The sequence below is a fragment of the Leptosomus discolor genome, chromosome 5, assembly GCF_034619465.1.
Source record: "Leptosomus discolor isolate bLepDis1 chromosome 5, bLepDis1.hap2, whole genome shotgun sequence".
In the NCBI taxonomy this organism is placed as follows: domain Eukaryota; kingdom Metazoa; phylum Chordata; class Aves; order Leptosomiformes; family Leptosomidae; genus Leptosomus; species Leptosomus discolor.
Window position 1 is genome coordinate 56,127,581 of NC_141395.1, and position 23,939 is coordinate 56,151,519.

Here is a 23,939-nt window from a genome sequence, read left to right on the forward strand (position 1 = left end):
GTCGTCCGTCACCCCCCCCACAACACTCCGAGGAGAGACAGAACTGCGCCTGCGCGAGCCCCTCCCCATCGCCCCTACGGCTGCACCCGCACGAATCCTTCCGGCCCCCTCTCGCCCCACGGCGCGCGCAGCGCCGAGCGCGACCCCGCACGCGCATGCTCCGAGCGCGGGGCACCCCACAACGCCGCCGGGAAGCGCAGCGGGAAATGCAGCTTTCGTAAACCTCCCTTCCAGACCTGCGCATGCGCAGTCTCACACCCAGTTCTTTACAACAAGCATGCGCGTCCCTTTGGCGCGCAGACTGGATCAGTACTGGCAGAGCGGAGGGTAGCCGTCACGCAGCTAGTGCGCATGCGTCTTCGGCCTGGGAACGGCCAGTGCGGCATCCGTACGCAGCCGAGGTTTACGGAGGGGAGAGCGGCACGGAGCTCGCCGCCGTTTTGGCTTGCTACGCGTGGTCTTTGGGCTGTCGTTCCGTTAGCCCCAGTGCCTGCCTAGCCGAGGAGGCGGGTAGGGGGAAGGCAGACCCGCGGGGGCCTGGTGCTGACTGGCCTGAGCCTGTGAGCGCCTCCGGCACCAAGGAGGGGGTTTGCACCCGCTGCCGCTCTTCCCGTGGCGCCAGACGCGACCTGCGCCCCAGCTCGGAGCTGGCTCAAGCCTGAGTTTGGGGAGGAAAGGCAGGCAGGGACGGAGGCGAGGAAGAGGGGTAGGAAAGGAGTAAGGCCGCGTACAGGGAGGGGGCAGGCAGTCTGCTTTGGTTGTGCAGGTGAGGTAGTGATTTTATCCCAGTGTCTATCCCAGCAGCCTTCCCTGCCTTTTAAATATTCTCCCCTGGATTTCCAGGTTTACTCTGTACTTGTCTGCTCCATTTACGATACGACAAAAATCCGTATTATTTATGGTGGAGTCACCTCGTAACTCAGCCTTTAAAAACTTGAACCCAGCAGAAGAAATCCCACGAGGAATAAAGCGCTCGATGAGATAAGCATACAGGCTTCCAAGCAATGCCAATACGAAAACGTAACAGGCGATGAGCACACAGGAAAGGGGCAGTGAGGAACAATTAAAATCTGGGACATGAAGCGCCCTGCACAGCTTACGTAAGGTTTGAGGGAATGTAAACCAGAGCGTCCCGGCAGGTGGAAAAGGTAAAGGGGAGCGGCCGGCTGTACATCCATTCCTCCAGGCGCTGGTGTGTTCGCCCTCCTGCAGCTGCCCCTCGGGGGGAAGGAACGCGCACGCACACGTTGCATTTGTCTGGTACGTTGTGTAACGCTTTTAGAGAGGCGGTACCAGGCAGCGCAGGCTGGACCTCTGGCTCTGGACTGCTTCTTCCCGCTCATCTCGGCCGGCTCCGTGTTCCAAAACAACCCGAACACCCTCCGAGCGCCACTTCTGTTTCCAGCTGCTCCGCCCCCCGCCGCTCCCCGCCCCGCTCGGGCTACCAGAGCTCCCTGCCCCTTTGTAGCCGCTACCGTAAAACCCCCCCGGGCCCGTGCCCCCGCCGCCCTCCCCGGACGCTGCGCCGCCTGGGCGGGCTCCTCGCTCGCCGTACGGGAGGCGCTGACCGGCGGGGACGCGCCGCGGGAGGCCGCGGGCAGCCATGGCGGGGACGCGCCGCGGCAGGCCGCGGGTAGCCATGGCGACGCCGGGCCGCCGGGCCGCCGCTGCGCTGCTCCTGGCGGTGGCGGCGGCGACGGCGCCCCCCGCCCGCGGCTTCTCCCTCCCGCTGCAGCGGCCCGCCGACTGCGGCGACGGCCGCTACTTCGACATCTCCCGCCTGGCCTGCGGGCCCTGCGGAGCCAACCAGCGACAGAGCGCCGGCGGTGAGCGACGCGGCCCCGCCGCGCGGGGGGAGCGGGGCTGCCCGGGCCCGGGGGCCGGCGGAGCACAGGCAGCTCCGCGCCGAAGTCCGCCCCCGCCCCGGCAGCGGGAGGTGCGGGATGCGGGCTCGGGTTTGGGCGGTCAAACAGCAGTCCTGGGCGGCAAGTCTGAGAAGGCAGCGGAAAGAGCCCGGGTCCCGCAAAGGCACGAGTGGCTGCAGCACAACTGTGACCCCTGTGTGCGATGTGCATCCCAGAGAAACGTCCCCAGACCTTTTTTTATAATCTTTTCTTTCCTCAGGCGTTTACGGGGTTATAGGTATTCACATTTTCATCAGTAAAATTCCATGGGGCCCTGAATTTATATTCTTGAACATTTCTGTAACTTGAAACGCCCTGTCAAAACCTGCCCAAGTTGTTAAGTATCGGGTCTTCAGGCTGTGCACATGCTAACCCAAGTCCCACGTGGGAACTTGAAGCATACACGGAATACCCTGACAGCACTAAATGAAAAATACAGACGGTGGTTGGCTTTCTTTAGGAGATAAGATGGTATGACAGTGTCCATCTTTTATAAACACACAGTCCAAGAGAAGTGGGAGTTCAGTGTGGTGTGTAGAGAAACAAATTTGAGACCCAAGAGCCAACAGCATCTTTCTTCATAACTGGTACCTCAGGCAGATGCAGGGATCTGGATGGCTGCATTCATAACTGCTGCGTAAAAGCTGGTCACCTCTCCCACCACTGTCAGGGCATCTTAAAAGAGTAACCACGTAGTTGCAGACAAAAGGCACTGTAATAGTTTTCAGACCCCCTGATACTGTCTAGATCCGTAAGTCCCTTTTGGGCTTGAATCTCCCTCTAACTCAAAGGCTTCAAGGAGAGAGAAATTCCAGGGGAAGGTCAAGGATTTACTTTTTTCCGCAGCATCTGACTGGAGCAGTAGGTTACTGCCACTCAGTCTACTGTTTGCATCTTGTCTGAATTCCGCTTGGGATTGCACAAGTTTGCCCATGCACTCCATGGCTGGCTCATCACTGTGAGTTCTGCTTTCGAGCAACGTGCCTAAAAGCTTAGGTGTCATCCCAGTGAATGTCACAACTCTAGTCTCTTCATTGTTCTAATCCCGTTGGGCTTTTTCTTCTGTATAGTTAAGTATGAAGGGTTGATCATGTTGACAAATGTTGTTTTTGTGAAACTGGTCTCATGAGGATATACTTTAAGCTTATAAAACTTTGCACAGAATTTTACATGATTGTTACATGCACAGTTCAATAAGCTTATTAATAAATACAGTTTATTAGTACATCAAATCAATTTTTGTTTGTAGTATGTGTAAGAAAATACAGAGAGGGTCGTGATAGCGAGACTGAAACAGTTTCTAAAAAGTTGTTGAGCTCTAGCAGATGTGCACTACGATGTGCCATGAAAGCAGTGTTTAATTTCATACTAAGTGTTAAGTATGTTCTGTTATTCACTGAAAACTATTCAGTATAAAGCTTGATCCCCAAGCAACCTGGTCTAGTGGAAGGTGTCCCTGCCCATGGTAGGAGTTTGGAACTAGATGATCTTTAAAGTCCCTTCCACCCCAAACTGTTCTATGATTTTGAAAGCTTTGAGTTGAAAATAGCTTTACGAACAACAGTCATATTTTGAAAAACCTTTGCATGTAAACATGTTTTGTGTTTAGGACTGACTTCCTATTCAAAGGATAAAAGCTGTATATAAATGTATAATGCTGGTGGTGTCGAGAGGATGGGCTGAGAATGGCACTGTGTCAAGATTTAGACGGAGAGATTGTATCTGTCGTTAGGCCAATGGACACAGTTTAAAAAAACTCACAAAACCACAAGCTATGGGTTCCTGTTTCACCGTGGTATCTCAGTCAGCCTAGTAACGTTTTCCTAAAACATCTTTGCACAAACTTTGCATAAACATGAACATTTTTTAGAAAGCAAGATGATTTTCATGCACATCTCAGGTGTTTTATCTATCTAATAATCTAGATCTGTTGTACAATATACAATAGCAGTTGTTCTTAGTATTCTCTGAAAAAAAGTCAGTTTTATATAGATTAAAAGTGCATTTTTATATTTTTTTTAGGTAGTTCATGTGTATGTCAGCCAGGATACAGGATGGTTTCTAGTAGTGGTGGGTCCTCCATTATTTGTGAAAAATGCCCAGAAAATATGGTAAGTATTGAACTTTTCATACTTTGCCATAATAATGATGCATTTTTTAATTTTAAATTTCCTCCTGTCTGCAAGTTATTTTTCATTAATTTAAAGTTGTTTGCATAATAATCTTTGCTTGGAATTTTTAAGACCATGCTTATAGGTAGTATTTTTTCCTCTTTAGAAGTGTTTATTACTGTTATTTTGCAGGAATTTTTAATTATAAATTTGACCCCACAGACAAAGTAAGAGTATTTTAAATCTTTTATTGCCTTCCACTGCTTTTGTTTTCTGCTTCATGCTATCCTTGCCCAGAGACCACTGTTTTACAGAATGCCAAAGATGCTTTTCAGCTCATAGGTATCTTACTTCATTATTTAGATAAATCTTATTATTGTAATATTTAGGCTGTCTCTTTGTAGTTCCTCATACTTTATCTTTTTACTTCTAAATGAGCTGCTGCTATTATGTTACTTTAATTATATATATCTTTGTAGTTTGCTAAGTTTTTTCAACCTTTCTTGACAAATTAAGCTATAATTTTGGGTCATAGTCACAGCATTGAGCCAGAGGTACCAGGCTTAACCAGCTTTTTGCCGCTATAGTAAACAGAGAAATAATTTTTCTCCAGCAAAACCAGCTTTTCAGCATGAAAGCCTTCCTGAGTACTTCTTTCTTTCCAGTAACTGTAGAAGAACTCTCTGTACTTGGTAGAGTAGGGTTGGTGGTTGGACTGGATGATCTCAAAGGTCTTTTCCAACCTGAATGATTCTGTGGTTCAAGAGAGGAGCTTAGTTGTGTTAAGTTAGCTTTTTAATGGCTAATGGGTAATGTAGGTAATTTGCCTCTTCTTTCCATCTTCTTGCTACTTTAGACAAAGACATCAACAAATATCCATGGGCATTTTGATCATTCTGCTGTTTCTCTTTCCTGTAATGGTGGCATTTGACTTTGATCCTATGGCAAGGTTATGCAAAGATAAAACTATGGTAGTGGAGAAGAAAATAACCTCAGTATCACCTGAGGAATGAGCAGTTACCTTCATTTTCCTCATTGCTTTTGATCTGAAGTACAGCTACTTCATAGTACAAAATAAGTGTGGATGTGAACTGTTTGGGTACGTGCAAAATTCCATGCAGTTATAGAAGCTGCTTCGCTTAAACCTCCACCATTTCAATTACTTCTGTATATTTATATGCAAATATGTCTATTTAGTGTTATGTGTCGGGGATAGCCTGACTGAGGAAGATGAAATTGGGCTCGACAGCATCCCAGTATACCCGTGAGAAGATGAAAGAAGTGGATGAAGAATGTTGTAAACAGGTTTGAGGAGGTGATAAGAGACTGAGCAAGAAGAGACTAAACAAGTGAATACCACAGAGCAGAAATTTGGCAAGAGAACAGTAGATGAAGTGGGAAATACAGTAGGAGCTCCAGCCAATCAGTGTGTGAATAGAGGCGAATGGACAGAGCTATTGAGCGAATCATTTTAGCAGCCTTAGTGCAGGAACCGGTGGACAGATAAGAAAGGTTATAAAAGGGTATGCTTTTTCTGCTGCGCCAGCTCGGCCTTGGCTCTTGGCTTTTGTAACTTAATAAAGGCTGCCTTCTTACATATATTTTTGTTGGTGTCAGTCTCTACCGCAACGGTTATGTTTATTGATTTTTTTTTCCCAGTGTAGAACCTCTATATCTTTTTTAAACCTTCCACTTTTAATCAACTCTTATCTTCACTAAACACTGTTAGCTAATGGGTTCAGAAAAACTTAGGAACACTTTTTTTAGTCTGTGTCTGCATAGGAATTTCATTTGCCAGATAGTTTAGCCTTTTTTTTATCTTTGAAAGCTTTGTGAGTGTTATCAATGTTGTTGTATCTGAACACATTTTCTAGTTAATAACATCTAGATCAGACATTCTTCACAGATATCGGTGAGGTCTGTGTTTTTGAAAATTATAATAGTTTTACATTTTTTTAGAGCGGAGTTACTCAAGATGGGTGGAATTGTATTATTTGCCCTAAAGGCCTAACTTCAGAAGGAAAATGTAGATGCCTCAATAATGAAATATTAGGTAAGAAATATGTGCAAGTTATGAGATATTAGTGTTTGTTATACATATTTGAGTTTATTAAGACATGCTCTTCCGTTAAATGAGAAAGGAAATTTAACATATGTTTACATATCTAATGTAAAAATTCAACGTTCCTCTTGATCTTAAACGTCATTCCTGAAGGACAACAGATAAATCTGTACCGTTATTCATTGCAATAAAAACTCTTACGCAAACGTTCAGTGGTGTATCGCTTCCTTTAAGCTGGTTGGCACTGGGCGGAAGCATTAAAATTGGAGTAAGACCAATGTCAGTATCGACTAAGAAAAAACATTAAAATGTTTTGAAGTATATAATGCATAGGTACTCTGCAGTACAGAAATACATATATGAGTAGGTGGAACAGAACGGCCTGAGCAAGCTGAGCAAACTCCTGTGCATTAATATCAGTGGATTTCATGCCTTCTGGAGACACGTGCCTGTATCTGTGCTTTCCTGTGACAGGCTTCCCTATGTCTGTGCCTCTTGCTTGGTGTTCTCTAATAGTTGCAGATTCATTTCAGTAGACACAGAAAATTAATTTTAATGTTAACTTTAGTGTCTGTGTTAGCTATATTTTTGTTTGTCTTGCATAGTAAAAAACAAAGAGCAAAGTGTAATTTTTGTCAAGGATGTGAAACAGAAAAGCTCCTGGGACCTCTAGTTGTCCTTATTTTCAAAGACACAGGATGCAAAAGACTTTCCATGTGCCTGTAATTCTTTGAATAAGTATTACTAATATTCACTTTGATTACATTTCTAACAGAGTATACTGGAGAATCAGTTTTCTAGATCATTAATTTAAAATTTTTCTAGGAATCTCTAAAAAAGTGAATACCAGTCATCTCCCTTAAACTTTATGACAGTTACAAAATACATGCTGAGCCTTTATGGTAAAATATTAAAAGCAAAGCTGATTCTATAATTTAACATGCAGAAAAAATATTAGTATTGTAGTTCTTTTGATTCTCTTTGTTATTTTGGGGGTTTCCTTAATAGTTAGGCTTGAAATCTCTTGCCAAGTGATTTAATTGCTGGAAGATACAGTTTTGAAACTTTGAATTTGTGACATTTGCATGAATCGTTTCAGATGAAAATTAAAAATATTTTTTTCTAGTAAATTTTAATGAGCTTTAGCTTTGCAGTGAAGCCTTGGTTTGAAATTTGGTTCAGAATAAATAACAAAGGAACAGCAAAACTGGGTATGAAATACTGCATTTCTCATTGAAACTAGACTGCATGTGCACCGCTATAAACAATGCACATATACACATATGAATGTGCGTTTATAGTGGGTGTTATTTGCAATTTCTGCTCTTGAGGTTTTTTTAAATAAGATCTTTGCATTTGTTTTAGATCTGCGTAAACACTTTATTTTTTCACGCTTTTCTTGACCTTAACATACTGTGCATCATGCAATTTTATCACAGTTGCTTTTCTTTTCCACTTAGTGGAAAGGACTGTCGATGGCATTTTGCTTAATGAAGCATTGTGCCTACATTGTAATGGAAGTGAGCAATCGTTCTCTGCTTCAGATGCGTCAGGAAATAGGTGAGTAGTCTTTGCCTTTTGTGATGATAAATTTGAACGTCTCATGTTCTGTTTAAATGGAACATTCTTGAGGAACAGCCTGTGTCTTTGGGATGACACTTTTAAAAGCAACCCCATATCAAACTCAGTATGTTTTATGTTAACTAAGGTCCTTATATGACCGGCAGCTTGGTTGGTTTGTTTGTTTTGCTTTAGTGTGACTAAAAAGTGGGCTTTGGATTCGAAGTAGAAACAGAATTCTTATTTTGGTGATTAACTATTTAATTTCTTTTCTACTTCATTGACAGTAGAAACAAATCAGTAATGTCTTTCGGATTTCAGTTCAAGCTAGTGAAGATGCTGACTGTTATCAGGCATACTATGTAATCAGCTTTCATGAAGTACTAGATCTCATGCTTAACTACATTTTAAGTACATTCTTCGTGTTTGGGATCCACAGGTGTGTAAGATGTGAACAATCATTCGTCAATGTAAGCAAGTCTTGTGACTGCAGCAGCCCAAACATTTTAGTAAGTAGAAGAATGCTTGTGGTATTGAAGCTCAGAAAAAGAAAAGTTATGTTGACAGGTGTATAAATTTAAATTTATTATTTATTTATTCATTCATTCATTTCAGACTGGGGGATTGTGTTTCAGTGGTAGCGAAAGCTTGCCCCCAAAGGGAGTTGCAACTGTTCGTTTTGGACAGCTAGTAAGTGCATTTATTCTAAAACGTTTTCAAGCTATCTCATTATTTACTTTCAGTAAGTCTGTTAAATTCTCTTCCTGAAAAACAAAGGTGGTGGTTTGGTGTCTGATCACAGTGATTGTAAAGTAATTTACATCAAGGTAGAGTGTAGACATGTAGACTGGGCAAGCATTGTTCTAATGGAATATGTTTAAAAAATTCATGCCCTCTTGGAAACTGAAAAAGGGAAGTAATTTACGTGGTTTTAGGATCAAACCAAGTAGCATGTGGTCTGTTGCATTAATGGTACAAATGTAAAACACAGTCTTGTAACACAAAAACATGCTGAAGAGTCCATGAGGGCCTCTGGGCACGTTTTTCCTTTCTTCTTTTTTTTTTTTTTAATATGTAAAATTGGTATTCATATAAAATACTTGAAAGAAGATGTAAGGATTGAAATTACATTTTTAGTTGTCAGACAGTTAGAGCTGATAGAAGAAAATGGACACCTGTACGATTTGAGATTGTGTATGAAATCGTTGAACTCCTTGAATTGGCTAATGAATGAAAATATGTTCTATTGAGCAGAATGAAGTTGTTTTCATTGTTTTAGCTAATGAACTTCCATTAGTTGTGAAATCTGCTCAAAGTTAGGACAGTTCTCTAAATAGTTCTGAATTTAGTAAATGCTCTGTGACTAATAAATGTAGTTTGTTCTTAAATGAATTAATGTTGAAAGCTACTGCTTGAAAGAAAGCAAAAAGCAGTCTTCAGTTTTCCTGATAGCAAATAGTGGTCTTGATTTCTGAAAATGCTGTCTTCTAAATAATATTATATTGAAAATGTGTCTTTTCAGTTGCTTACAGTATATATGAAATCTATGGTTAGTTCAAAAATAAGTAGTTATAAAAAGCAGGTTGTGAAATAGTTAATTTGGCAAATTTGGTCCCGAGTTAAATTTACCACCCAGTCAACACTTTACCCTTGAAATTGTTAGTACTTTCCCTTGTGCAGTAAAGAAAACTCCTTTGTCACAGAATCCATATTAAAAACTTAGATATTTCTGCTCTTGTTCTGTATATGTTGTCTAATTTAGTGAATTGGAAGAAATTACTGCATTATAGTTGTGTTTTGAACTGAGCTAGTTTGATAGAGACATTTAGAAAGGACAGAAAGCTCTTAGAAAAAATAAGTAGCAGCTTTTAGCTGACATAGTTTTATAGACTGTTATGGATAAGTTGTTCTGAACAAAGACAGTGAAGCAGTTCCTTATTTTCAGGGTATAACACTGACTTCAGCATGGTTTCTGAAAAACCTACAGTCCTCAGCCTCTGCCTGTTGGGTGAGTTTCATTAATGTTTGCAGTTTGCTTTTTTATACAGAAGTGATACTCTGAATAAAAGCATGACACTAATTTTTGAAAGTTATTTTGCTTATTTGTGACGAATCTTACTTTGAGATGACAGTAGATAAGAAAGAAATATGTATTCAGAATGTTCAGAATGAATATTGAGCCCAGTCAATGTTAATGCAAGTCTCCAGGGCTGGAATCCTTACAAGGTGAATGGTGCTAAAGAAAAAATTCTGCAATAGTCAGTAGGTGTGTGAACTGTTAGTGAGTATACTCAGTAAGGGATCACCCAGAAGATTAGCTTCTTACATATTCCATATTGATTGGCAGCAGGTCTTCATCTCTTATTTGGCTTTCATGTATTCAGTTTGTTTTCTAAGGGTAACCACAGAACCATCCTTTTTAGCTTTGCTTTGCTTTGTGTATGCAAGTCTTATTTACTATTATGTTGCTCTGGGTGGCAGTAACCATGGATGGAAGAGTGGCTGCAGCCACAGAATCGTGCGCATTTGTGAAGGCTATATGCCTCTGCCTCCTTTTTACCAACTCTTTATCATACATCCTCATTTCCCTTCTGTATTACTCTTCTCAAAATCAGATTTTAACTTCTCAGGCCCTACTTTTTCACCCAGTCTGTCACGACCCAAAGGGTTACCTGGCCTACAGATGTATAAAGATCACAACAGCAGAGTTGCAGAATTCCGTAATCACAAGCACACGGAGTCTTTATTTCCAACATTTCTTTGTTACAGATTATTACAAATTACTATTAGTAAAGTGAGTATACTTATGATTAATAAAGCAAGTATATATGTGTTCCAATGATAGCAGCAATCAATAGTAACAGCAAGCATATATTTCAATATTACGAGTTACAACAAAATTATCACTAGTAAATGATCAATTACCATATAGGTAATGCCTATGTATATATGTATATTATTCAAAATAGTACCAGTACAGTGCTTACCAAGCTGCTCCCAGGAGTGGGGCCTCAAAATCAAGGGCAGAGGAAGTCTCACTTCCAAGATGATCCACGTCGCAGAGTCTGGAGTCAACCAGGCATCCCCAGCGATGCCTAGGAGAGCTCATCGAAAAGTTTGTGCAGGGGGAGTTCTCTGTGTGTGTGTGTGTGTGTGAAAGAGAGAGACTGAGAGACAGGGATAGATTCACTCGCCATTTTCGGTAAAAAGTAAGTCATTTTTATATCGCAGAGACATGAGGTGGTGTAGGACACCACCACCTGGAGCAGCCAAAAGGTGGTGATGTTTTATATTCTCTCAGACCATTTTTTATTTTTCCAGACTGTTTTTCTGCTCTTTCAGTGAGAACAGCCAATAGCAGTTGCCAGTTCCTACTTTCTTAGAATGTTATCCCTCTTTTCCAGACTATTTTTCACGTTTCCAGCTAAGTTGCTATTACAGTTCCTTGGTTTTGTGCTTATTGATGGTATCTTAGGATGTCTTTGGTGTTTAGGTACCCAGCTGCACTTCCCAAGGATGTTTCTGATTTCTAGGCCTAGTTCCTAGACTGGCAGGCATTCTCTCTGTCAGTATTTCAGCAGAATTCAGATTTTCCCAGATCAGCTCTGTAGCTGCTCTCGTCACCATCTCATACACACAGCTCTGAGATGTGTTCTCCTACTTAGCCCATTCTTACATACTGAGAGTACGCTCATCATTTACCTAAGTTTATCCTGTTTGTTTACCTCAGCCTGCTCAGCCTTACAGAGCTTCTGCCTGAATGTAACATGCAACTGCTGATCTGGCCCGCACAAAGGCAGTAGGTGGTGGCAAGTTAATACTAGTGCAGTGATCACTGCACACAGATGCCAGGCATCACTTCTGCCTATCACATGGCAGTCGTTTGTTTACCAAAATTCAGCAGTGGTATAAATACAACATAGTTTAGGACAGCAGAGTTGAAAAAGTCCTAAAACTGAAAAGAAGATATTTACGAGACATGCAACTATAGTTGTCAGTCTTAAGTCTTTGATGGAGTCATCCTTGTCATACAGCCTAAGTGGTGTTAAACATTGTGATTCTTACTTCATTTTCTAAATGCAGATTTTGACATTTCTGTTACATCATACCATCTAGCTGCTGCAACTAAAATAAACTGAAAAAGTGAGAGCATTGATTTCATACTGCCATCTGCAGACATATAAAAATATGGAACCTGAATAGCTGGGAGAAAATATTAGGTGTTGACAAAACAAAATTACTTTTAAGTAAAAATTGAGGGTTTAGGAGTGGCTTATTAAAGATAACATTAATTTATGACTGCCTTACAAAAAGGAGGGGTAAATACTTTTCTGTGTTCTTGTGTTTCTTCACTGCAGCTGTACTCTAATCGAACCGCATGCCAAGCTCTTGGAAATATGTGTGTGATGAATATGAACTCACTGAGTTCTTCAAGTACTGATGCCTGTGGTTTATTTCAGTATATTTATGTCAATACAGCAAGGCTAGGTGTTGTTCATTCGATAGCCTTCTGGTAAGTTGCCTTTTCCATAACTTTTGGTCTTTAATAATGTTTTATAGAAATTACTATTCTAAATGTTCTTTGATGTGAAACTTTACGTTTCTTTAGAGAAAACATTGTAATTGTTTTCAGGAGGCATAATCTTCCATGGCTGTATTACGGTGATCAACCAGGATTAGCATCCCAAGTGCTTGAGGCAAACCATTTCCCTACAATCTTCAGTTTTAAAGGAACAGATAAGGTAGGTGTTGGGTAGTAGACCTGGGGAAGCAGGCATTAGGAAGAGGACATAATCACATAAAGAAGTTTAGATTTATTACCGATGTGGCTCTACTAAAGATATTTTTTAGGCAGTTAGTGTAACAAAACCCAGTGTGAGATCTTATGGAAGAGGAAGGTGATATTTATGTAAAATTCTCTAGGTAAATTGATTTTACGGACTTTCACTCACTCACTTGCACATTTGCTTTGCACACGCTCCCATACCCACATTCTCTTAAGTCCAAGATTCCCTTGCCTGAGTGGTCTGACCAGGATCAATTGTGTGTGACGCGAGGAACAAGGGATGCTAGCTATTAAGTTCTCATTGTGTCCCCAAGGTTCTTCTGGATTGGCTGTGATGAACTAGTAATTAGACAAATCTTTTGTACCCCTTAAGAGTTAATAGTTGTTTTGGCATTGTCCTTTGTTTCAGAGTCTTGTTTACTTCAATCTTTGTAAATCTGAGGCAAAGTTGGTCTTTGTCTTTTCCCCTTGTTTGAAATATAGACATCCTTTTGTCAGTTCTCATGGTGAGCTAATTGGAAAAACAGGGGTATATGTGATGTGCTGTAACTCTGCTGCCGTTCTCCTGGTGCGAAAGTGCAAGGTCTTTTGCTGGCAAGTTGGCTGTGCCATGGTTTTATTACAACCCATTTCTCAGCTCTGTTGCTGGGAACAGTCGTCTTCATTATTGCGCTGCTCTTTCTTTCTGTTGGTTCTGATGCTTACACACATATTTCTGTCCCTTATTTATACCAACCTTAATATTTCTGTTACAAATCTCTACAAGCTGAGTTGTATCAGAGATGGATTCAGTCTTATTACTCTAGCCTTTTCCTCTTCCTACAGTGAATTAGAAGAAAAAAAAAATTAAGGAAAAATCATTTCAGTGTTAACAAAGCCAGGTATCCATCCCTGGGCGGGGGATGAACTGCTTAAGTAGCTTGTTACCTGGCACAGTTTTAAGAAGGAATCAAAAGATTCGTTGTAAAACTTGAATGACTGGAACAGTTTATTCAAGTTAAGCTAATCACAGAAAGTAAGTAGTGCTGGTGGTGACCTGTTTGTTGGTTATACTGCCAGATTTGTCTTAAGTTTTCTTATTGACTCAAAACCAAACTGATAGATTTTTTCAGCCGTATTCTAAAAGGTTGTGTTTTAAATTAAACAATGTTGCAACGCAGCAGGTGTTTTAACAACTAAAATACTTGTTACTCTTCCTAACACTGAAGGTCCTGGAAGCCCTCAAGATCCAGCCTGGTACACATTAGAAATCTGCGCTGGTATACATTGGAAATCTGCATAGAATTCCAGTTAGTTTAGGGCATGTCTAACTGAGTAGAAGTTCTTTGGGAACTTTTTCCACCTTACCAGTGAAGCTGTAGGAGAATGGTAAAAGTATGGTTTTTTAGAAAAAGTAAACTACCAAAACCAAGATTAAAAACATCAAATCAAAGGGGAAAAAATGAAGCATTATCCTGGAAATTTTAGGGAAGCATCAAACGATGAAACAGCAGCCCCTAAAACATGTATGTCCACCTTATGGCAGTTTCATTCTTTCTTTATCTTTTTTCATCATCAGGATGTAAAGCTGCAATTTATTGCAGCCTCATTTGATGCAGCAGGAAACTTTCTTAAATGGCAACGTTTGGAAGGAGGCATCTTACAGGTATATGTGATTTTAGTTACCTCTTGTTGATACCATAGTGTTCTGATTGCCTTTAGCCAAATTAAGACAAAAGTCAAGAATTTGGTTACTACAGTCGTGACAGTACGTAAGATGACTGTGAAGCTAGATTAGGGAAAATAGCCCTTGATCCTTGCTCATGATGATCTCTACAAAATCAAAAGTATAAATTGAGCAACATTGCCTTCATCTGTTGGACCAATATAAATTTGGAATATTGGAAAGCTCTCAAAAACAGCGCTAATCATTTAGAACCAGCCATCTCTTTCTTCCATTCAGCATAAAGTTACCCATGTACATAATTTATTATTAGCCCTTCTTTTCTTATCGAGAAAAGTGTATTTAGTTCTCAGTCCACATATGTTTATAGATGATGCTATGAGTATGTCCCAATTAGATGCTGTCACCTGTTTTCACACATTGTGGGGCTGCCAATCAAATCAGTGGTTATGTCACTGTCAAGAGAGGTGGGAAAACTGATCTACCACCTCATTTTCTTTCAGTTCTCTTGGGATTTTTTGTTTGCTTATTTCATTCAGTATTAAATATAAAGTGTGCACTTTGGACACCATCTGTCTGGCTTTTTCATAACAGAAAGTTATAAAAACTTCCTGAGAGACTTTACTTAGAAATGGGGAACACTGGCTAGAAGATTCACAGTACCCTTGGACACTCTACCCTCAGATTTCAGTGGCACACACACATTCTACTTCAGCACTCCCATGCTGTATAGATAGGGTGTGAAAAACACAAGTAAGCAGCAAGTAGAAAGTGCAATAGTAATTAGCCTACCAACAGAAACTGGCAGCTATGAAACATGTTACAGAGTAGAATTTGTTAGCAGTCCAGTGGTGATCTAGGCACTCTCAGCAATTCCCTAGGCAGGCAACAATAGGAACACTAGCAAGAACAATTGGGAATTGTCTGTCACCTTCTCTAGGCTCTTCATGTCACTCTTGGAGCATGTCACTTCAAATGCTCCAGTATCTACAGAAAAGCAGCTGACATTCAGGACTGCTGTTTCTTTTGTCATTGTCTCAGGATGAACTGTCTTGCATCTGCCTCTCAAATTTTAAGGAAAACTAGTGTCTGAGAAAACAGGTTACTAAGCCAATTACTGTGCATAGAAAATTACATATTCTGACATAGATTTAAGGTTTATTGTGACACATTAATTTCCTAAATGCAGAGCTTTTAGTAGCTATAAAATCAATGGGAAAGGAATAGCTTTTCCATTCAAAGCCTCTTTTAATGTAATAGATTGTGCATGATGATAAGGCATCACAGTGCTAAAGCAATCGCAGTGAGTAATTGTAGCAATTCCCAGAATTTCAGTTACACACTAAGAGAATTGTGTTTTATGTAAATGTAGATTTGATTTTCATTTTGGGAAAATGGCTATGGACTCCACTTAGTGCCATGCTTATTTAGTTAGAATTTGGCCCATTTTTCTGGGTTCTGATTAGAATGACTCATTCTTTGCAGAAAAAGTAAAAGTTACATTGAAAAAGGAAAAAAAAATCTTGCCATGATAACTTTGATCCTGTGGGAATGCTAGCTTAAGAGAAAGGGGGCAATATGGAGTTGTTTTCTCATGGGATTCTCAGATTTAGCAGAAGCCACTAATAAAGCTTGAGACAGCACAATGCATTGGACATTCAGTCCCTAAAAGGATTATTCTTGCCTGGTTGGATGCTGCTGTCCACAGATTTCAACTTCAGTGCTGGAACTGAAAAATGCTATGCAAGTGTGAATAAGGTAAAACAGCTTCTTAAGAACATCAGTGTTAGTACAAGAAATAATTGTGTTTACGCTTCAAAACTAATCTCTCTCTTCTTAAAAAAATGGAACAAAATGTCTTTTCTAAGAACTGTGAATACATAAACTGCTTGGGGTACCTGTAAATATTTCATGTGAGAAAATTATACCTTTAACTTAACCTAATTATGAATCTGTTTTGTTCAGCTTTGCCCTGATACCCAAACTAAATTGAATGCAGCTTATGCATTTGGAACAACTTACCAACAAAGTGTAAGTAAGAGACAAAATGCTATTCTGAATTTTGAATTAAGTTGATTTATACATCATCAGTAGTTCAGTGTGTATTGAGGGACCTCTGGAGTTTAGCTGCAACATGGACTTCTTTCTTGTGAAACTGTTGTTTATTTTAATTCCTTTATTATTGAGTGAAATAAATGTGGGGTTTTTTAATTATTTAACTATACATCACAGAACTTGTTTACTACATGGGATAATCAAAATAAATAGAACTGGCATTTCTGTTATTGAGGTTGCCAACTTATCGGTGAAGGAACACAATTTCTGAATTCTGACAGTCATCTACTTTGCGTAGTAACTTCTGATTTTCCTGCCTCCATCTTTGGACAGATTTCCTATGGAAAGAAGGCACATGCAGTCATACCATGCTTGTATGTTGTCCCTGTTAACTCTTTAATGTATGCCCTTATTTCAGTGAATTCAATAAAGAGATTGAAAGCAAGTTTCAGTCGAACAGATGACTCAACAGAGGAAAGAGATTCTTTAGCTGTCTTAACTATGGAAAAAACTGTTGGAGGCTTCATATGTTACTAAACATCAGGAAAGGGAGAGGGAGTAGAGCATTGGAGCTTGTGTATTCTTAGATACTGAATTCAGTCAGCCACAGACATGGTTCTGCCAGCAATAAAACTTCATTAATTTTTGTCACTTACGTGATAAATGGGAGGTGGTGGTCTCTTTGGCAGGGGGGTGGAGAAATAATGTCTTTATTTTTATAAAACTCCATATATGTGTGCAGCATCTAATACCTATGTATCCATTAATATTATTTATTAACTCATCTACATTCAAAACCATTCCCCACATTATGTGTTGCAGTGTAAAAATATATAAACTCTGGCTGCTGTTTGGGTGGTATGAAAGTCTTGTAGCATAATAGCTGTCAAAGCTTTAGTCCTTGAGAACTAAAGCGTTTACCAAATAATTCTGACAAATCTTTGTTAAATAGTTTTACTCTTCCATATTGTTTAATGTTCTTTAATCCATATTTCAGTACTTCAAACAGAATGGGAACTTATTTTTTGTATAGGATCAATGGACTAGTCAAGTATGGTTATTTTTAAAATATTTTTTATTTGATATATTGAGTCTGTAGAACCTGGTTTTAAGTATTAACAGCAGTTAATATTAATGGGTTTAAATACAAACACCAAAAATACTAACTTACTGAGTATTTTTTAAGGGAATTGTTTTCATGGATTGCATGCATCAGTTTTTTTTTTTCCTACAGCTTTGGAGAAAACATGGTTGACTTGTTGTATGAGTATTTAAAGACTGCATGGTTATTCACGTATGAAAAAACTACCTACTTTCACATTTAATTTCTTCACACAATCACAGAACGGTTGAGGTAGGCAGGGACCTCTGGAGATCATCTTGTCCAACCCCCTGCTCAAGCAGGGCCACCTAGAGCAGGTTGCCAGGACCTTGTCCAGATCGCTTTTGAATAACTCCAAGGAGTGAGACTCCACAACCTCTCTGGGCAACCTGTGCTAGTGCTTGGTCAGCCTCACCATGAAAAGGTGTTTTGGTCAGAGGGAGCCTCCTGTTTCAGTTTGTGCCCATTGCCTCTGGTCCTGGCACTGAGCGTCACTGAAAAGAGCCTGGCTCTGTCTTCTACACCCTCCCTGCAGATATTTGTACGCATTGATAAGATCCCCCGTGAGCCTTCTCATCTCCAGGCAAAACAGTCCCAGCTCTCTCAGCCTTTCCTCATAGGAGAGATGCTCCAGTCCCTTCATCATTTTGGTGGCCTAAACGGGACTATATCAAGTAGCTCCATTTCTGTCTTGTACTGATGAGGCCAGAACCAGACACAGTACTCCATGACTTCAGCGTTTGTGTTTCTTGGCTTCAGTGTTTATGCCGTTTCAAATTCTATGTCTGCAAAATTTGCTAGCATTTTTTTTCCTAATCTGTTGAAAAGTGTTAGCAGAGTTTTCTTCTCCACATTAGTCATTCTAGTCAATTGCAATAATTTCCAAGAAGTTTGTATAAAATCATTAGTACTTTGTAATTGCTTGCAAGTAGCTGGAATGCCTTGTCTTTTGGGAAGAAATGGCACAGTTTCCACAATAATTTTGTAGGGGAAGAATCCACACCTTGATAAAAATCATTAAATGGCTGAAGTGATCCTTTTATTTTAACATTTTTTTCTTGTAGTGCAAAATTTCAGTTTCCAAGATTTTATTGGATTTTGCTAATCCAATCTTTTATGACCTATTCCTTGAATATAATGGTGACAATGGACAACCGTATCTTTGGGCTGTGCCAGTTTTAAACTTGAATCTTCAATACAGTGAAATGTTTGTTAATCAAGGTAAGACTGTCATAGTAACATTTCAGTGAATTTAAATAAGCTGAATAACTTAAAATAGAAATAATTTGTCTTAATTACTGTTAACGAGATGTTTTTAGAGATTCCGCAACACACCATAACTTGTTTCTGTTTTAAGAATTTAATATTTTTTGGGCAAGTTCTGATAGTGTTAAGTGCAAGCTGTGGTTGCATACACCAGCCCTGTCAATAATATGCACAAATAAAGTAATCTTATTTCATTATGTATTTGTTTAAGTTGAAAATAAATAATTTTACATCCTGAATACATTTATGTGTATTTTACAGTTATATGTGTCATTTCCAGTAAATTTTATTATTTTTGTATGTTGAATTAGTTTTTTAAATATTATGTGACTGTCATGTTTTTTCAAAGGCAGTAGTATGAACAACTGGCTTTTGACTCGTCGATTTTTTTTGGTGGATGCACTAAGTGGAAAAGAGAACGACTTGGGAAAACAGCCAAGAGTGATTCGGATTGCTAGCAAAATAACAATAAGGTGAATAATTGTATATGATGCATAGTACACAGAAAATAAAGCCACTTTTGTGCAGTATGCATTTTATTGTCTTAAAAGAAAGTAATTTTATTAAGTTGTTTCTAATATGTCCTGTGCTGCTTTTTCCTTTGAATACTTGGAAATAGCAAGAGTTTCCGTAGGTTGTTCTGATGGGTGAGTGAGAAAACATAACATTGACTTGCGGGGGTTAAATTTACTGTGATTACTTCCCAGCTACATGGGTCAGACTGGGTGTGCATGCAGTTAGCAGGCATTCACTCACCTCTTAGAAGCAGCTGTCATCTGGAAAGACCTAAGAACTCCTCTGTTAATTCTTTTTTTTTGATGTGCATGTTGCTGACTGTGCAAGGATGCTGTTTCATACTCCATATTTTTTTTTTGCAGTATTTTTGCAAACTGTTGCCTATTGTGTTATACAATCCAGAGTAGGCTTGTAGTCATTTACCTGAAATTGTGAGACTACCTGTTAGGGTCATTACTGATGGTTAATCTCAGCTGGAATATGTTTCGGAAGAACCTTTTATTTCCTTCTTATGTAGTGTATTCCTCTGAGATGGCCGTCTAAAAAATCAAGATATCCCTTTTCCTTCAGCTCTTCCTCATAACTTATTAGTTAAAAGGAGTGCTGATTAGCACTAAGTACTGATTCGTACAAGTAATCATCTTGAAAATTAATTTAATGTACTAACTCCATTTGCTGAAATTATATATTACATTATTTCAAAAAGAAAGGATTAGCTTATGTATCTTAGGAGAAACCCCTGACAGTCTCCCTTCGAAAAAAGGATAATGCCAGAAATTCAAAATACACATAATGAAGGCCATTCCGTAAAGTTTTGAGAAAAGTTGCATTTTGGAATTGACCTCAGTTGCAGCTATCGTAGTGTGAGCAGTAGGTAAAGATTGATTCTTACAAATTTTCTTACAAATAAATAGTCCTTCCCAGATTTTTCTTTTTATATATTTGTGTACATGCCTTTGTACACTCCAGTTGCTTTTAAAATGTGACTTGCCATGTCATTGGGTTTGAAACTCAGATTTTATTGATCGGGTCATTCTGTTCATTTAGTATTTTCATATTAGTACAAGTTTCAATGAGTACTTTCCAAGCAACTCATCCATTTTCTGTACTAAAAATAATACTGTTTGTATTTCTGCAGTATTCGTCTGGTATCCCATACTCAGAGAGGAGCTATCTACCCTCCTCTTATTACTATTGCTTACACAGATGTGCTTGTCCAAAACCCTGAGACCCAGAGTGTGATGGTGAGATCTTTGTGCTATCTTAATGGAAGTGATTTGTTAATCAGAATTCTAGTTCTATTGGTATTCCAGTTGAGTGAATATTGCAAGGAGGGGGGGGGGGGGTGTGTTATAAAAATCTAATAAGCAGTTTCTAGTTCTGCTCAGTTTTGAAGCTGCAAGTTTTCACTAAAACTTAACAAGCTTTTAAAATAAAGCAGTTAAAAGTATTTTGTTTTTAATTTACCGTGAGTCTTTTTTTAACTTTTTAATTTTTAAGTTTAACTTTTTAAACTTAAAATACTTAAAATCTTACAGTTGGTTGTATAATGCTACATTAGGCTACAGTTCAAATAAAATTATACACACAGAAAACAACAGGCAAAGTACTGTTTATGCAATGTACTGAAAGCAGCAATCTATGCAAGAAATGCAATATTTTTATTTAAAGCAATACTTTAAGAGGAGTTTCTTATGGCACAGACATTTCAGGTCACCTGTAGTCTAAGTTAAGATATTGGTAATACTGTTAGTGTTTTGACTGCTGTGTATTATTTTACAGCACACCTCTAAGAATTAAAGTAAAATAATCCAAAAATCCATAGCCAGAGGGGTTGGATATCAGTTTGGAGGATGTTTCTTTGCTGAAAGCCACCAAATTCTGCTGCAGCAGATGCAGAAGGAGCATTTCCTGCTAGCCCTTCTGCCTGCCTTGATGGGCAGCAGCTCAGATGTTCCATTTCTGTGCCTTGTTTGCTTGTTGGATAGCACTGCTTTAAAAAGTTAAAATGTTGTGCTTAATATAGTAAATTTATCATTCTGCTATTAAAAAAAAAAAGGGATGAATGAACATTTTCTGCTTATCAGTCTTCAAGAGTTCAGGCTTCCTGTACAGATAGACATCTAGCTAGAAATTTCTGGTGCTAGAACCATACCTTGCATTCCAGATTAGCTGCATGAAAGGAAGGAAGAGACGGGGAATTAGAAAGGTAGAAAAATTAGTCAGACACCTCTTCTCTGCCTAAATGGTGTCTTTATTTAACCACAGAAACAGCACTGGTTTTAGAAAGTAATTCATTCAAATGGCAATGGCAGGAACAATTGTTTTCAGTTTCTTTGTTTTCTGTAAAACTATTTCACCCTTACAGCTGCATCAACGTACTTGGGTGTTGTCAGTTTTGGATGTCTTGCTGCATTTAACAAATTTTATGCAATTAAAAAGAGACATTGAATTTCATTCCAAATTCTATGAGCTCTGACAGGAATAAATGTTTTGGGAAGCCAAGGGCGGGGAGAGGAGGGATTTGCTTTGGGGGGTTTTGTCCTTTTTTTAAAACTGAATTTTAAATACTATTCATTATCATACTGGTGTTAACTTTAGCCTTGCAGTGACAAAGACTCAGGCCAGAATGTTATAAAACCAAGACAAACATTTCCTCTTCTTGTACAAATCTTTCAGACCAAAGTCAAAATAGATCTTAGGTTAGATAGATATTTAAGCTAGCGGGAGCAATTTTGATGCTGTATGACAATTTTTATTTCATCCAAGCTGGAAAAAAGAATAGACTCTGATCTATCTAAGAGCTCACTTTATGATTTTGTATATTGGTGTAATGACATTAAAGTTACTTTTAATCAGCACCGATGAAAGGGATAGTGTCAAACATTCGGTGTCTCCTTTCAGAAGGAAAAAAAAAATACACACATTTGGAAGGATTAACATTAGGTACAGCTAGTAGCATGCAGATAGCAGGCATCCATCCCCATCATTACTGTTGGTAAAATGTGCACTAAGCATAGCAGAGCACATGCTAATACTAAGCCTGGCACTGCAGCAGACCAGGTCAGATGTACACAGTAAAAGAAGATACATGTTGTGTTTGTGTAGTAGCCCTAGATGGGAGTTTCCACCAACTAAACATGTGAAATCTACCACTGTCTTTCGGAATTTCTGGGCATATTTATTCTTTGTATCTTAATATTCAGGTTTCCTTCTCAGTCAATTACGAGATGAATCAATCAGAGGCTCAGATTCAGACTGATGTAAGTTGTATTTCCCTTTAATTTGTCAATATAATGATTTACTTCTATTTTGTATTTTGTAAAAAATATCTGCCAATATTTTTTCATTCTTTTCAGATCACGCTGGGTGTGTTGGGTGGGCTTGCAGTGTTGTGGTCCCTTCTCAAGACTGCAGGCTGGAAGAGGCGTACAGGAAGCTCTATAATTGACTTGCAGGTATAAACAGTTGGCAAGCTGAAAAGGGCCACTTCTTTCTCTCTTTGAGGAGACCTTTGCTGACATTCCCTGTGGTATAACTATTCTGTTTCTTAAGGTAACTGAAATAATTTCTAGCCTAGCTGCACAGATCTGGAGTTAGGCTCACTTGAGGCAGGTTTTTTGTGTTGTGTTTTTTTTTATTATTCTGATGTTGTCATTTAGGAAATACTTTTGCTAGAAATGAAGGTATTTACAGAGGTATTCTGATCAGTTGAGTGAACTTAGTTTTCAAACTAATTCATCTTTGAACAAATACTAGCATGTAGGAGTTTCAGATACTGACTATACCATAAATATATGATCACAGTAGAAAAATTTTTTTCGAGGCTACTTTTCAGTACTAGAGTTCCCTGTAGTGTAAGCTGCATAACATTTTACATGACTGTACATATGTATTACTTAATTAGTTTTACAGATCCCTACAGTGTGTTTTCGTAATTGCAGACAGTTTTGAAGTTCTTACTGTTTTACGCTGGAGACCTTGCCAACGTTTTCTTTATCATCACAGTGGGCACAGGGATTTATTGGCTTGTGTTCTTCAAAGTAAGTGTTTTTCCAGATTTGGGTGTTATGAAAACCTATTAATATTGCACACATTTTCACATAAAAATTAATTTTCTTTCTTTTTTCTTTCTTTCTTTTTTTTTTTTTTTTTTTGCCTTTCTGGTCAGAGTATTGAGGCAAGTTCTATATCATATTATGTTTTGAGTGCTTAAATTTTTGGGTTCACCTGTTTCTTTACCTTAGGATTCATTGTATTGCAGTCTGCTTAATAGTGACTTTTAAAATATTTTACAAATTCAAAATGATTGCACATTAAGCACTTAAGCCCTTAGTATATTGTTACATATGCCATCTATGCTATTTCAATGTAACTTCTCAATTATAGGCTCAGCAGTTTGTCTCTGTTGTTTTACCACTTCCATCTCAAGAAGAAGATTTTGTTACGTACCTAGCATGTGCGTTTAGTTTAAAGGTAAGTATTTTTTTCTTCAGGCGTTAAAGACATTTTGATCTGTATATTTTCAATGGGCTTGTTTTTAAACATCTTGTATGGTTCATTTTATTAGTGTATAGACATAAAGAATTATTTAATTCTAAGAATTCAGTAATTTTTCCATAGAAATTTATTGTGTCACGTCTTTATGGGGAAACAAATGTCTAAGGAAGATGATTTATGGAAAATTATTCTTTCAAGGATAAAGGTATAAAGAAACCCACATAAAATAACGCCGTATCAAGAAAGCAAGTGCTTTCTTTTAAAGCAGAATATAAGTGCTGTCAGTTCCTGATTAAGAGGAAGACAGACTAAAATAGTTATGTTCAAACATACTTGTAGAATTCGGAGATCGGTATTCTGTCTTCATGGGATATACAAGTATTTTATTAATTACGGGTATTATATTGAATTGGA

The 23,939-nt window shown here is 38.9% G+C and overlaps 1 protein-coding gene across 2 annotated transcripts in view; it reads left to right on the forward strand.

Annotated features, from left to right (window-relative positions):
- The first annotated feature begins 1,639 nt into the window (after positions 1-1,639).
- TMEM67 (transmembrane protein 67) overlaps positions 1,640-23,939 on the forward strand; it is a 31,864-nt gene continuing 9,564 nt past the window's right edge. Inside the window, exons 1-18 of one of the 2 annotated variants that reach the window (XM_086465315.1) lie at positions 1,640-1,826; positions 3,927-4,015; positions 5,975-6,068; positions 7,538-7,637; positions 8,077-8,146; positions 8,253-8,327; positions 9,583-9,645; positions 11,996-12,150; positions 12,271-12,379; positions 13,982-14,068; positions 16,052-16,117; positions 18,308-18,464; positions 18,859-18,982; positions 20,164-20,269; positions 22,232-22,288; positions 22,385-22,483; positions 22,970-23,068; positions 23,415-23,501. In XM_086465315.1, coding sequence (XP_086321441.1) covers positions 1,640-1,826; positions 3,927-4,015; positions 5,975-6,068; positions 7,538-7,637; positions 8,077-8,146; positions 8,253-8,327; positions 9,583-9,645; positions 11,996-12,150; positions 12,271-12,379; positions 13,982-14,068; positions 16,052-16,117; positions 18,308-18,464; positions 18,859-18,982; positions 20,164-20,269; positions 22,232-22,288; positions 22,385-22,483; positions 22,970-23,068; positions 23,415-23,501 — 1,824 coding nt within the window. Of the gene's footprint in view, positions 1,827-3,926; positions 4,016-5,974; positions 6,069-7,537; positions 7,638-8,076; positions 8,147-8,252; positions 8,328-9,582; positions 9,646-11,995; positions 12,151-12,270; positions 12,380-13,981; positions 14,069-16,051; positions 16,118-18,307; positions 18,465-18,858; positions 18,983-20,163; positions 20,270-22,231; positions 22,289-22,384; positions 22,484-22,969; positions 23,069-23,414; positions 23,502-23,939 lie in introns of those variants that run through there. The other variant, XM_086465316.1, reaches the window with a different exon arrangement.